Consider the following 15,141-nt stretch of genomic DNA (forward strand, 5'->3'; position numbering starts at 1 on the left):
ATAAACACAAAACATTGTGATGCGTTCGGATGAAGCTCAAGATCAGCTACCCTCAGAAAACATTTTGTGCCAATTAAGAGGAGAACAAAAAAAAACATTCAGGAGGAACATGTGGCAAACCCGGGCACGGTGTAAAACTTGTTTCCACACATATTTTAAGTTTTAAAAAACAAGGTGAAGAAAAAAAGATCTGCACACCAAGAAGCGTTAGGATGACGGATTTATTGACATTTCAAGCCAACTTGGGAGCATCTTGGTGTTTTGTGTTTTTGGATCCAGCACCCACTGAGGGATCATTTTTTAAATTATTTTTTCATAGTTTTAAAAACAAGAGGAGTTTTAGACAGCTTTTGTTTTTTTTTTTGCACGGAGCCAGGCTAACTGTTCGACCTGTTTTCAGTCCTCTTTGCTAATCTCTGCAGCTCAATCACTGCCCAGCCTTCAGTCCCCGGACTTGTGCGCTGCTGCTGGACTCTTCTAAGTGTGCATCAAAGCCACATAGGCTGCTGGTCATACCTACATCTGAAGGTATGATCAGCAGCTACATGAAACCATAGGATAGCATACATGACAGAGGTAGAGGTGTCTATCTTCTCGACCTGATTTCAGCAAGTAAAGAACTAAGCCAATGTAAAAAAACATCAAAATAAACTTTTATGTATTTGTTAAGATGGTTCAGAAGTTTAGTTTGGCGGTGTGTAGAAAGATTAAAAACAGTAAGGCTTCATAAGAACCTATTCTCTCCCCTGTGTTTTTCTTCTGCCCTCAGCACCAGTAGCCCTCTCCCAGTGACAGGCACGTCCCATGATACAGGTGACAGTAGTAAACGTTAGACTTTACCTCTGCCCGCAGCCTCAGGCAGAGGCGTCTGGCTATCATGCCTCTGGTGTAGGCCTGCAGGGTCAACACGGCGCGGAGACGTCGCCAGAACGCCTGCCGGACGAGGAAGCCGCGACAACGCGCCTGAATGAAGGTCACGTTGAGGCGGGTCAGCCGGTAACTTCTGTAGAACCTCCTCGCCCTGTAGACCGCCTGGAGCCGCAGGAAGCCACACTTCATCTGAGGGACGGAGACACGATTTAAAATACAGAGATGTTAGTGAAAACATGAACTTCATTTGAAGATACGATCAGAGGAGTTTATCAGGAGAAACAAAAAGCTGCATCACTTGGAGAATATGTTGGGCCACGCAGGCTTAGGACAGTCAAACCATGGACTTGGGCCTTTGAGTTATTTACTGAGATCACAAAGAGGCCTAAAAGGACTCTTTATCCCAGAATCCCCTGCGGTACTTCACACCTACGTGTGACGTAAAGGGGGGACCGGAACCTGAGGGAGACCCCACAGGAAGGCGGCCAGGTGACAAAACTCTGAGACTCCCCTCGTTCTACCTCTTTCCACGCGCTGACTTGAAGTGCTCGGAGACACAAGCTCACCTCCTGTTTCCTGCAACAATCTTCCTTTGTTTTAAGTTTTGGCGCGCAGGTAATCCGCGGCCGGCAGTGTTCCAAATTCCGAGCTCGGATTGTCCAGTGAACGCGTCTCAGTTTCTCGGAGAGCGTCAGGCTATAACAGATTATCAGAAAGATAACGGTCTTATTCCGTCCTGCAACGAAAGGACATCAACGGACATCTTTCCCCTCGACGGAGAACCAACGAAGCCGCTCTTGCCGTAAGGGACCCTCGCCGCCATCAGACGCCTCTGCACCAGGACGGACAGAAGATCTGTTTTATCGCCGGACTCCTTTTTCCTTCACCGATCGCAGGCAAAGCGATTCACAAGTGAGGCTTAATTAGGTCTGGGCAGAATTAGCTTTAGAGAGTGTTTTTAACAATTGATTGATTGAAGCAGAAACTGTCATTTTTATCTTTGTTGGACCGTCGCGTCCTGAGTTTTACCTGTTTAAAACTCTTGTTGTTGTTTCGGACCGCTGCGTACTATATGTGTTTAGCGTAACAGCGTTATAACCGGGTATTATTCTTCTGATCAGAAAGGCCAGTGTAAGCCGTATTAACTTGAATTCGGCCATTGGTTTGTTTCTGTGAATGGAGGGAATTACTCCGAGTTGTGGTGCGGGATTCGGACTGTGATCCGGCCTCTTCAGGCACGCATTTCTCTCCTCCTCTACGCTCCTCTTCTATCTTTTTTTTCTTCCCCTTTGACTAACACACACACACACACACACACACACACACAGAGAGATCTATACACTCATGGCCATCCAGACGCCTCAGAGACACAGATCGTGTAGGGCCGAACTCGGTCTCTTTTAGACATTAAGGCCACATTAGGTCTTTGTTAGGTGTGCGCCATCGGAAGGGCGACCACGTGGGACGAAGCAATCTCCCCCTTTTCTTCTTCCCCCCCTCTCTCTCTCTCACACATACACACACACACACACACACACACACACACACACACACACACACACACACACACACACACACACACACACACCCCTTCCACAATCCGTGCTTGATAATGTCTGTTTGTTTAGATTAGTTTATGATAGTTATTTGTTTGATGAAGTTCATTGATTTTGGATTGATGTGGCTTTGTTTAAATAAATTCTGTTATAATTTAAGAGAGCAGTTGTTTGTGATTACTGGTGTATTTGCATTGTGATATAAGCTGGGTGCGAAGGCTTTGTGTACGGATTCACGCCTTCAATTTATTAAATATAGTTATTAATTATTAATAATATTAGTAATTAAATAACTAATTTGAGACTGATTTGAGTGATATTTTGGTTATATTTCCCTGAGTACAGGGTGGTGCCCCAAAACGAGATTAAACATAGTTTGATGATATTTTATTTATATTATTAATAATCAAGTATAATTATTAAAGAATATAACCAAAATTGACTTGATACAACCCCAACAAATATTCAACCAGCTGCATAAAGAAAAGGTACATATTGATGTTTGCATGTATATTTGTGAATGCATGTGTGTGCATGTAGATGTAGAAGTATTTGTCTGGTCTTCAACCTTCCTAAAAGAGCACATGTCACTCCGCTGTTCCTCTCCTTACTCTGGCTCCCAGTTACTGCTCGCGTCAAATTTAAAACTCAGCTGATCGTTTGCTCTTACTGACATTGTTCCCTTTTTTCTAGATCCTTGCTTGTGTTGTACTTACTCTCTGATGTACGTCGCTTTGGATAAAAGCGTCTGCTAAGTGAATTGTAGAATTGTAGAATTTGTCGACTCATTTGATGTTAGGTTTCATGTATGGGTACTTTTTTTAAAAATCCTTTGCTTTGAAAATCTCCAAAACTGTTTATCTAAACCTCTGTTACTACTGTATACATCCCTTTTTAAAATTGTATTTATACTGAACATTTAAATAGATGTATATTTTTGGTAAAATCAGGATATTTAGAAGAAAAGGGCGAGAGGGACATCCTTTAAATTAGCTGAAAGGAGATGCCCTTGTGGGCGGCCTTGATTACAAGGCATCAATATGAGCTTCATTCTGTTAAAAACCAGATGAAAACTTCTCACAGGAGCTTTTATTAGTAAAGTGAAACTATTTTAACCAATGCAAAGCCACAAAACGATGCTTTGAAGGAGTGAAAGACTCACAATTTTGTAATTCCTCCTGCAGCGATAACCCCTCCAGACCTTCTGGAGGAAAGTCACAGCACTCCTCAGTTTGAGGAAGTAGGTCCTAGGAAATGAACAGAAGCCAAATATTTAAAACCAGCGTTAAAAACAATGTGTCCTGAGTCACCTCCATTACTGCAGAAAAGAAAAAGAAACATGGACAACTACATACATACAAATAGAGCCTGTGATAAAAAAACACACACACACAAAGAAACACAGTGAGTCCTGCACATTCCTACCTTTAGACTTCACTGATGAGAATGACACTTTGTTCTTTAAAGTTGTTTACCTCTCTCTGAGTCCACGCACGGCCTTTTGGATGAGGATGACCTTGTCTGTGATGGCGGTGTCCCTCTCGACCTCCAGCTGCATGTCGTGGTGGTCCTGATCAGAAAGTGGCAGACACAAAGTTTAAAAAAAAAGGTAATGAAGTTTGGGAATTAGAAAGCTGATCCAAACTGTCAGGAGTCCTCAAGTCCTGTTATCTGTGTGGAAATGTGGACAACTAAAGCAAACTAGCTCAAAGTGGTTCATGCATTTATTCCTAATCTAGAGACCCTGTGTTGTTCAGGAGCCAATCAAATCAGTCACTTGATGTTATATTGGCATGTTGCTTCTACTTTTATTTGCTCTTGTATTCAAAATATTTCTAACCCACAATGGAAAAGGGCATCTGAAGTGTGTGGATGAAGATTTGTGTCTTCAGTGGAGATGTGTGAGTCTTTGATCAAGTACTAAAGACAGAGTCGGAGCTGTACGGTTTGGGCCTCATTCATCAATATCTTCTTAAGAAGTTTTTTCTTAAGTTGTTCTTCAGAAGATTTTTAAGAAGACTTGACATCAGATTCACCAACGTGTTCTTAAATGACTGAATTGTTTGCAGCTGTGTTCTTCTCTCCTCATGTTCGTATGTTGAAATCACGTGCATTTTGTGTCTTATTAGCATAGGTAACCGCCCACTAATGCCCATAAAAGGGCATGACTGCAGGGCCCTGCAGACACACATGCTGGTAACAAATCCCACATAAGAAAACCTCGGTGAATCACAGAATCTTACTGAAAAGTTCATAGAACTTAAGAACAAATGTTGTTCTTAAGAACGGTTGTTTTTCGGTTTCTTGATGACAAAAAACAAACAACCTTCAGGAAAATCTTGGTCTTTCCGATCTGCCAGTCATCATGTTTCCCCAGCCGGGCCTGGACGATCACCTCACAGGTCCCTCGTAGGTCCTCCTGGAAGGAGAAAGAAAAAAAACCAAAGAGATGACGATTCCTGGAACCAGAAACCGACTCAGCCTACTCTGTGTGATCTCAAAGGACGAAACATGTATTGATGCACAACTGCTTTCATCCAAACAAATAAAGCCTCCAGTCAACCTGATTGTATTCAGGTATCAGCAAAGACCTCATGAAAGCAGAGAAGAAGAAAAAAACTCCCCCCTTTAATCTGTTTTAAAGAGGATCGTTTTTGGACCTGTATGTGGGCGGGTTTGACGCCAGGCATGAGGACTCGGTAACGGTCCACAAACTCCATGAAGGTGTATCTGATGGGGTAACCGGCCCGCCTGATCCTGATGGTCTCCATCATGCCGGAGTACCGCAGCTGACGAATACACAGCTCCCTGTCAAACAACTGAAATAAAAACACACACACAGAGAAACAGACCGGATGAACGAGAGATTCAAGAGCACAACATGACAGAAGCTGAAGAAAAAACAAAGAGACAAAATACATTTTTACAAGTCAATCTTTTGCACTCTTGAAGAAGTAATCAGAAATTTGTGGAAATAATCTTTAATTAATGTTGAGAGTTTGATTAGAAGATTAATACTGTACTGGCATGTCTATAAGGATAATCCTGCAGCAGGCTAATTTAGCTTAGAACAAAAAAATAAACAGCTAGAAACAGCTTAAAAAATGTCTCTCAAAAGGTAAGAAAAATAAAAAAGCAGAACAGATTCAACATGTTTAATCTTGATTTTAAAAAAAACAACCAAAGCGCATGTGTTGGATTAGTCTACTTTCTTGGCGTCACATCCTGGAGTCTCTTCTCACAGCGACCAAAATATTTCCAGGAAGTAACCGCCCTCCCGCCAAAAACTAGTCTGGCGGATAATCCTCATAAATATAACAACTCGTCGTTTGAACCCTTTTTTTTTTTTTGCACAGTTAGTGAGAGGTCTGATCAGCGGTTCATTGATGTGTAACGTCCAGAGAGATGTTTTCAAGGTTTCACCGTGAAGTCCCTGGATGGTTATGACTTAAAGGGACGTAAAAACAAAGGTTACTTTTGGGATTTTCATGCCTTTAGTTTAGAGATGTGACAGTGGACAGAGAGAGAGAGAGAGAGAGTGGGGAACTACATGCAGGAAAGAAGCCACAGGTCAGATTTGAACCCGTGCCGCCCGCTCTCAAGGTTTAATCCTCTGTACATAGGGGCGCACACAAACTGCAGAGCTACTGGCGCCCAAAACAAAGCAACCTGCGTTTAAATCCTTCAAATAATATGCAGGGATTCCACACACACTCACACATACACACACACACACACACACACACACACACACACACGTAGATAGTTTTAGCCTCACCAAGGGTTTTTTGAGCTCGTTGGGTTTGACACAGCGGACGAAGAAAGGCTGACACACGCTGAGCGTCCTCATCAGCATCTCCAGAGATCGTTTGAACTGACTGCTGAGAGTGGGCGAGCGTTTCCTCGTCTCGACCCCCTGCAAACACGGACACACACACACACACACACACACACACACACACACACACACACACACACACACACACACACACACACACACACACACACACACACACACACACACACACACACACACACACACACACACACACACACACACACACAGACACAGAGGGAAACAATACATAAAACATCGACCCAGCTGACGATGAAGGCTTTCACTGCTCTAAAATGAAAATGAGGGACAATTTTTAGTTGTTGTATCCTCATCAAGTCATTACTTTTTGCCCTTATGAGGAAAACACTCGACTATTAACTATTTCTAACTTTCAGTCTTCAGAGAAAATCTCACAAGACTACTTGTCCATCCTGTCCATGTTTAATGGAAAAACAAAGTCAAGGTCAAATATTTAGTTTAGGTTTGGGAAATGTACAAAGTGACCGGAGTGATGACAAACTGTTCTGCCAGTTTTGAATCTAGGGGTTCAAGCACACATCATTACACAGATATGAGGGAACACAGACAACATGACAGGAGGTCACTTAGAAATGTGTTTTAGACGGTTTGTTGGTTAAATTGTCATGTGAACATACCGTAAAACTTCAAATAAAAGCCCATCCCTATTAAAGTTTTTTTACTAGCCTGGTGTTTACACACATTAAAGATAAAGGCAGGTCTTAATTAGACGCCCCGATGCATTTAGTGTTGCACAAGTCTGCAAGACACAAAGATTCAAGACGACATTTAAAGGTCACATATTATTAAAAATAAACTTCACCATGTTTCTCTAACTCTAACATGTGTCTCTAGTCCGTCTACAAACCCCCCAATGATGAGAAAAGTCCATCCTCGCCGTCTTCTGCCTGCTCCACTTTTCAGAAAATGTGTGCTCAAACAGGCCGTTTGGAGATTTTCCCTTCATGACATCACAAAGGGCAGTAGCCCCTCCCCCAGGTGGGTGACACTCCCACAGCTAGGTGTTTGTTCTGCCCTCTGAGTCTGCCTTCTCACCGTAAACAATAGGACATGGAGCGAGAAAGCTCGAGACACCCGAGCCCTTCCAGAGAGGGGGTGTGGTCAGACACAGCTCATTTACATATTTAAAGGTACAGACACAGAAACAGCCTGTTCTGAGCAGGGCTGAAATAGAGGGGTTTATAGACATGATCAAATACAGGATCAGAGTGGATTTAGAACAAGAAACTTCACACACATGTTTTGAGGAGCTCTGAGACTTTTTTACACTGAAAAAGAGGAGGAGGATATGTGACCTTTAAACCTCAGTGAGCGACAGGCGATTGGACTATGAATTGAAGTTTTACGGTATCAATCAACAGACTCTCCCTGCTGTCTCTGCGATAAAGACACTGCACACCTGTAGGGTAAAAAGAAGAGCTTAAGAAAAGGCCACTTGGAGGGTCATGAACACACACACACAGGGTTTGAATCACCTCATGTAGCTAGAGACTGTTGATTACCTTGGGAGTGGGAGTGCTGGGCTGCTGATAGCCACACAGAAACTGATGCGATTGTAAAAAGACAGAGGAAACAGAAGAGAGAGAAAGCGCAGTGAGAGGAGGGGCGTGCAGTTAGCTAGAGGGAGTCACCAGAAACAAACTTTTTAAATCAGCAGGTGAGAATGATTACGGCAACATTACAAGTCAACATGCAAGCAGAAATCTAGTGGTTTAAGAGGTTGTTTTTTTGTTGTCTCACCATGGCAACGTCAGCCTGGAAGATCTGCTTGATGAACTTGTTCTTGGACGAGTGGACGAGCTGGATGATGTCCGTGTGGAGGCTGTCTCGGTTTTTCTCCAAGAATCCTGAGAGAGTTTCAGAGACGGACAAAAAACTGTTCTTTTAATTTTTTAAGTTCTGGTCCAGTTTGTTTAAACACCGTTACATCATCATAGAGCGCTATTGGCTGACTTCCTGTTTGAATCTAAATAAAAAACAGGAAATGATAGTTCATATAATTTGCACAAAGAGCTGGTTAAACATCCATCCATTATCTAGACTGATTTTTCCTTTTTGGGGTCGCAAGGGGGCTGGATTGCCCAATGACAGGTGATCCTAGCTGTCATTGGGTGAGAGGCGGGGCACACCCGAGCGGCAACCTCCAGTCTTGAAAAATGAAGTCAATGCGGAAGTGCAAAATCCTGCAGTTCGTCCAGTGTCCACTAGAGGCTGGCTCCAGGAACACAGGAAGTCACATACACACCACAGGCAACAAAGCCGTTTTTACAACATAAATAAATATGTTTACAGTCTGGTACAAAAAACCAAATAGGTCCAACAGAGAACTATGGGAGGAAGCCGGAGTACCTGACAAGAACATACACATGCAGAGGGAGAAAATGCAAACAGTCTGTCTGACGGTGATTCGATCCAGGAATTGTCTTGCTGACCACCAACTAATGCCAGATTTTTAAAACCACTGATCTTCTCTGAGTCTTTATATGTGATTCACACTTAAATATAATATAAATCAAGTATATCCTCTGAAAATAACTCTGTGAGTCATGACTGTTTACAATGGGTGTAACACCCGAGTCCCACTGTCTGTGATGTTTTCAGAGTTTTCAGAGTCCTATCTTCAGTTTGTTTACATCGCCGGGACGGAAGCTGACTCCTCCCCTCGTGTATAAAAGTTGTTTAATTGAGGGACTAGAGAAAAGAAGAATAACATACTGTACTCACTGCTTAACTGTGTTTCTAGATCACGCTCATTTCAGGTAAATTTACATGCAGTGTGAAGATACGAGCATAATAAAGATCGCTAGCATTAGCATGCTAACACAACAATGCAGCGCAAGTTGTTTTGGTTTCATGCTGGTGCTCAAGGGCGACATCTGCTGGATCAAAAAAATCGCATATAAAGCCTATAATATCTATGCCTTTATATTCTCCACCAGATATGATGCTGTTAGTGTTTTGTAACGATTGGGGGTTTTCAGGTCAGCTGCGGTTTGGATGCTCGTCACATCTCATCTGACCTTTAGTTTCCCAGAATCCTCTCTTGAGAGTGTGAGTGGAAATATCAGCATCACAAACAAGAAAGGAGCTGAGTTGGAAATCCTGCAGGACGGAATTAAAACACAAAACGAATGAGACTGATAAAACAGAACCCACCTCTGGTCTCGTAATGAACCACACCAGCAAAGTGTTGGATACCAAACTGGGTCTCGTAGCTGTTCTTAGGGGGGATGTAGTTGCAGTTGAGCTTGTGCTGTGAGTTGAGCTTGTACAGCATCGTAGCATCAGTCCCCTAATAAAAACAAAGAAAGTACTGTTCACTTCCTATCATGAATTGTAGCTCCAAAGATTTGACTTTGAAAGCCAAAATAAGTAAAAATAGCAAAAGTAAAGGCACAAACTAGCCAATATATCTGAATAAGAACACAGACTTTATTCATTTAAATGATAGTTATGACTGCTTGTTGTCACCTCCCTTGTATTTCGTACCTTAGGGAACTTGCTCTCCTCGTCGATGAGCGAGATGATGTTCATGGGTTTGTTGGCGATCATGTCCAGAGCGTCCTGGTTGTCGGTGAACTCGATGTGCTGCCAGCTGATGTCCTCCAGGTTGTACTCCTCCTGCTCCAGTTTGAAGACGTGGCGGACGAAGAACTGCTGCAGGTTCTCGTTGGCGAAGTTGATGCACAGCTGCTCGAAACTGAAGCGAAGGGGGGGGGGGGGGAATCAGAGCAGAAAGATGAGAGTTGGACGTACAGACCGAAGGCTGAAAATTGATTTTTTTGACGATTGTTAAACAAATAAATGATGATGGTTTTTTTAGTTGAATCACCTGTTCAGGATGAAGTTCTCAAAACCAAAGATGTCCAGCAACCCGATGGACCTGCGCACGATGCTGCTCTCACAGGACGGCGGTCTGTAAATGGCAGCATTGATCTTATCCACGATCCAGACAAACAGCCGTCCATAGATGCCCTGAAAAAATGAACCCCACAGTCAGTTCATGAATTCCCACAAGGCTCAAATATCTCACAACAAATACTGTATGGACGCCACGAGTTTTGCCATCAATATTAATGATTTTTTATAGGCCCTACACAAACAATCAAGAGTAGCTGAATAGTTCATTTAAAAGATGATTCTGATGTACCTTGACGAAAGCATCCCTGACATCCAGGCCCTGTTCCACGCTGAGAGGCGTAGTGACACTTTCCCCACGCGTGATCAGGGTCCGTGTGGTCAAACACACCATCACGTCTTTAGGCTCCACCTGCAGGGAAGAAGACGGAGAATTAATGACACCAGTGATGGGAAACACAGCTGCAAGATGTGCCTCATTTTTCTTAATAAAAAACGATGCACCATCTGTCTTTTAAAATGAACCTGTAATCAGTTTGTGTTGCATTACTTCTTCAAGAAGTGTTGCTGTTTTTTACATAATAATTTGCTCTTTTTTAAATCAACAGACTAACAAACAAACACACCTCCATGAGTGAGGCAGCAGTGACCAGGTCAGGTGATCTCACAACCACACAGGCGTCCAGGTTTTCAAATGTACGAGCTGCAGAAAGCAAACAGGATCATCGTTTTTTTCCTCAAATACTGAAATCAGTAATAAGCGTTATATCTAAAGTTCATTCACTATTTTATCCCAAATAACATCTGCACAAAAGTCCTTAAAAATGATGTTTAAAGAGGTGAGCTTCGTGTAAAAACAGCTTTAGAGGAACTTCTAAATATCATGAAACACACCTCTAACCATACTCTCTCAAATTCAAATTCAAATTCAAATAACTTTATTTATCCGTTAGGAACTTCATTTGTGTAAAAGAGCATGAGTGCGCATACAGCTAGACAGAAAAACAACAACAGAAACACACACATACAAGTGGCTCTATTAAAAGCATGATACATAGGTCATAAATAATTGTTATAAGCGGTTAAAAGAGTGGTGTTAAAAAATACTCTCTAAAAACTCCTGTCACATCACTCCTGTCACTCCTTATTACAGGAGCAGTGTTGGTTCATCATACCCTCGAAGCGCAGGTTTCCCATGTGCAGGATGGCCGCCAGCAGCTTGGAGATCTCCCAGTTCTCCGTCTCAGTGAACATGAGGACCTTCATGGCCGCGGTGATGCTGGAGTAATCGCTCAGGTCGTCGCGCCCGTCACACTGTGTGCATCTCCCCTGGAAGGAAAGAGAAACGCGACGTTGAGTTCTCTTTGTAGGATAGTGGAGAGGCGGATTTATTGTTTAGGTCATTTTGAGCCACCACCACTTCAACTTCGAAACATCTCTGCCTTCACCTCAAGTACCATTCAATAAATTAATTCAAACTACATCCACCTGTCTCTGTTTTTGGGTCTCAGAATTACCTGACATCAAAAGCTTTAGATGAAAATACTAGTTTAGCAATTTTTTTTAAATGTATTTATTTAACCTTTATTGAACCAGGTTGGTCCCATTGAGATTAAAAACCTCTTTTTCAAGGGAGACCTGGCCAAGACAGGCAGCAGCAGAAACACAAAGTTACAGACGAAAGAGAGAGACAAAGTACAATTTACAAAACACAACATTTTGGATTAAAAATAGAAACATCTATGAGTCATATCTGGGAATCAGTCGTTCAAACAGCCGAGCTAAAACATCGACATCCTGTAGAATCTGCTTACATGTCTTTCATTTTAGATTTAAAAAGTAGTAAAGAAGTAAAAATAATTTAATCAGATTTATTAATAAAACTGTTTCAATCCAACTCTGATGCCTCTATAAGAGCAGCCGAGGCAAACAGGACAATTGAAGAGTACATTTCCGTTTTCTATCACGTTCCTCTTTAAGCCCATTACCGCTCTCTGTCACCGGGTTGGATTTCCGAGCGGCTCTAAATGCAGCTCAGTGTAAGTCTGTGACACATTCATTCATTACTCTTCATTCAACTTCACCACTCCCTCCCTCTCTCTCTCTCTCTCTCTCTCTCTCTCTCTCTCTCTCCCCATCGGTATTCCTACGCGGGCGATCAGCTGATCGTGGGGCGGTTACCATGGTGAGGTAGGAGTAGTCTGTGGCGAGACCCAGGCCCAGCTTGGACTTCATTTCTGGAGCCATCCCCCTCAGCATGCAGTAAAACACATGGTAGTTCCTCTCATCGGGAGCCTGGAGGAGAACAGGAGGAGGGAAAACTATGTTTACATACATAGAGAGGAACATCCGGGTCATTAAAGTCAAACAAATGCTTTTAAAGAGAGGCCGGGTGATCATCTATGTTTGTTGTTAATTCCAAATATATCCATGAAATGACCAAAACATTTGCTGAGTATTGTAAACCTGTTATATCTTAAGTCTCCATACCACAGAACTGAAAATCAGGGAGAGAGAGAGAATCGGGGAATGACATGAAAGGAGCCACAGGTCAGACTCGAACCCGGGCCACCCGCTTAGATGACTGTATCCGCTGTACATGGGGCGCATGCACTAACCCCACTACTTTTGTTTGTTTAAAGTCAGGGTTGGTAATTTTTCTCCAGATATACTTTTTAAGATTTTGGTGTAAATTGGGTCCTGACAGAAATTGATAACTCATGTTCTCTGAAAAAAGAACGAAGAAAATCCGACTTCTGTTTCAGTTTGTAATCCTGTAAAAACTTCCACCAATGTCTGCCACGAGGTACCAATCTGATGAACCAATCAGACGCCTCCCTGTCTCCCTGCTCGCTTTCTACCCCCTGCATGCACGAGCCTCCACTCAAAGCATGAGCTGAGGTCCGCTTCTGGAGCGACGGTGCTTGTGCATGTAAGTGAGGGGGCGTGGCTTTAGAGGGAGCACAGAGGGGAGGGGTCGGGTGCAGACGCAGCACTGAGGGAATGCTGCTTTCAAAATCATGCTAGTTTTCTAAAATGACCAACCCTGCCTTTAGTTGAGAATAAAGATGTGTTTCTTCTTGGCTGAGCTGTGCGCACTGTAAAAACTAAAATCTTAACGTGGGCTCATAATAAGTGGAACGAGATGTTTAAATACAGTCGGGTAAGATTCTTGTCTTTGCAGTGTGATCGATGATCCAGTGTCTCACCTGTCGACACACGCGGGACTTTTCCAGCAGGTACTGCTCGATTTTGGCTCCTTCGATGGCCCCTCGTCTGTTGAAGTGGATATCTATATACTTCCCGAAGCGGCTGGAGTTGTCGTTGCGGATCGTCTTGGCGTTTCCAAAGGCTGAAAGCATCGAGAAGACACACACACACACACACACACACACACACACAGAGGTGATGGACAGAAGAACAGAAGCAGAGACAGAGCTGGGTAACAGTGGAGTCTGACGATCGGTGATGTAGCTTTAATGTATAAAGTGACTGACACGACTTAACTACGCTGACCTGATGTTTCAGGAGTTAGTTTAGACCTCTAAGGGGCCTGTGTCTGCCTGGTGTTCTTTTCTGAGGGCCGGATTCATTTTTCAATTGTTCCCAATGTGGAGAGGGAGCGGTTGCAGCAGCAGGCTTTCTGAGCCTGAAAGTCTTTCAACTTTTCAGAAGGACGCTGGACGTCACCAACACTCTGTACTTCAAACTATATGATGATATATAATGATTTTTGTATCCTGTGGCTCGTGTTGTGTACCCACATCCTCCTCGCTCTGTGTCTGATAGCGGGGTCGTCGTTATTATTAAGATCTGTCATCCAGACAGAGTAGGAGGGAAAGCATCCTTGAAGCTCATATTTTAGGAAAAAATACAATAATCTCACATTTAAAAGAGTAAAAAGCAACAGAGCCGTGTCGGTCATGCAAGAGACTGTTGTCATAGAGACAAGACGCATGTGCAACGCTTTTATTCACAGTGAACAAACGCTTCATCCACGCAGCACTTTTCTGCTAGATGCACACAGGCCGTTAGGCTCAAAGTTTATTCTTTAGCTCGGAAACAATTTAGAATATTTTTTTTTTGAACATCCACGCTTTCATGAAAACCGAACAAACTCGTCCTGCTCTTTCATTGTTTGATCGTTTGATATTACTTCTACCGATTGATCATTACAAGCTCAATTTTAATGAGTGAACTCTGAAATCAGAGTACTTTGACAACCGAGAGGACAAAGTCATGAAAGGATACTCAAACTATTTCTGTACCTCAGCCAGACTTTTTCATATTTTGGGTCCAAAATGAAAAAAAAGGATGAATAGTTTTGAGAGTGGTTGAGCGAGTAGGTTAAGGGTGGGACACTGCAGATCTGTCACTGACATGCTCAGTTTGTTGTTGTAGGTTTATGACAACATCATAAACAGGATCAAAAATATGTAAAAACAGAACCCAGGTTTAAAAACACAAGAATGGCCCTTTTAGGAAAATTACACTGTGAACAAAATATTACACAAATTGTTTAACCTCAATCTACTGATGTGTTCGTGTTTCATGTGTTTTTCCCCCCCACAGGATTTTCTCAGTGCATTAGTGGTGACTTTTGGTGCAGTATGAAAACACTGCGGCTGTCTGACCTTCCAGGATGGGCGTGGCCTCCAGGACCTGCTGCTCTATCCAGGAGTGCTGACCACTGATGGCTGCCAGAAACTGCAGGATCAGCTTTGTGCTCTCCGTCTTCCCCGCTCCAGACTCTCCGCTGTTCACACACACAGAGCAGACTGTTACACCATCTTACAACACGCCGTCTCTTTTACCCCCTTTTTCAAACAACCCAGTTCCAGGGCTGGTCAGGTACTGGATCCAGTGTTTAATCTAGCACCAGTTCTTTGTGTTTGGACAGACAAAGAACTGGCTCTGGCCCAGAAAAAAAAAAAGGTTAATGAGTAACATCGACTCCTTTCTGGTCGACAAGAAAGAACA

The 15,141-nt window shown here is 42.9% G+C and overlaps 1 protein-coding gene across 1 annotated transcript in view; it reads right to left on the bottom strand.

The window, feature by feature from the left end:
* The window catches only part of LOC132988713 (unconventional myosin-VIIa-like), a gene marked incomplete at its 3' end in the record, with an annotated part of 47,956 nt that overhangs the window by 16,630 nt on the left and 16,185 nt on the right, over nt 1–15,141 (bottom strand). Inside the window, exons 7-23 of the mRNA XM_061056285.1 lie at nt 14,796–14,917; nt 13,371–13,513; nt 12,343–12,456; nt 11,337–11,490; nt 10,788–10,864; nt 10,454–10,573; nt 10,136–10,278; nt 9,793–10,003; nt 9,460–9,595; nt 8,044–8,150; nt 7,806–7,847; nt 6,205–6,342; nt 5,087–5,245; nt 4,753–4,845; nt 3,902–3,996; nt 3,589–3,673; nt 841–1,059 (exon numbers count right to left, since the gene is read on the bottom strand). Coding sequence (XP_060912268.1) covers nt 841–1,059; nt 3,589–3,673; nt 3,902–3,996; nt 4,753–4,845; nt 5,087–5,245; nt 6,205–6,342; nt 7,806–7,847; nt 8,044–8,150; nt 9,460–9,595; nt 9,793–10,003; nt 10,136–10,278; nt 10,454–10,573; nt 10,788–10,864; nt 11,337–11,490; nt 12,343–12,456; nt 13,371–13,513; nt 14,796–14,917 — 2,158 coding nt within the window. The remainder of the gene's footprint in view (nt 1–840; nt 1,060–3,588; nt 3,674–3,901; nt 3,997–4,752; nt 4,846–5,086; nt 5,246–6,204; nt 6,343–7,805; nt 7,848–8,043; nt 8,151–9,459; nt 9,596–9,792; nt 10,004–10,135; nt 10,279–10,453; nt 10,574–10,787; nt 10,865–11,336; nt 11,491–12,342; nt 12,457–13,370; nt 13,514–14,795; nt 14,918–15,141) is intronic.

The sequence above is a fragment of the Labrus mixtus genome, chromosome 14 (assembly GCF_963584025.1).
Source record: "Labrus mixtus chromosome 14, fLabMix1.1, whole genome shotgun sequence".
Taxonomy (NCBI): Eukaryota; Metazoa; Chordata; class Actinopteri; order Labriformes; family Labridae; genus Labrus; species Labrus mixtus.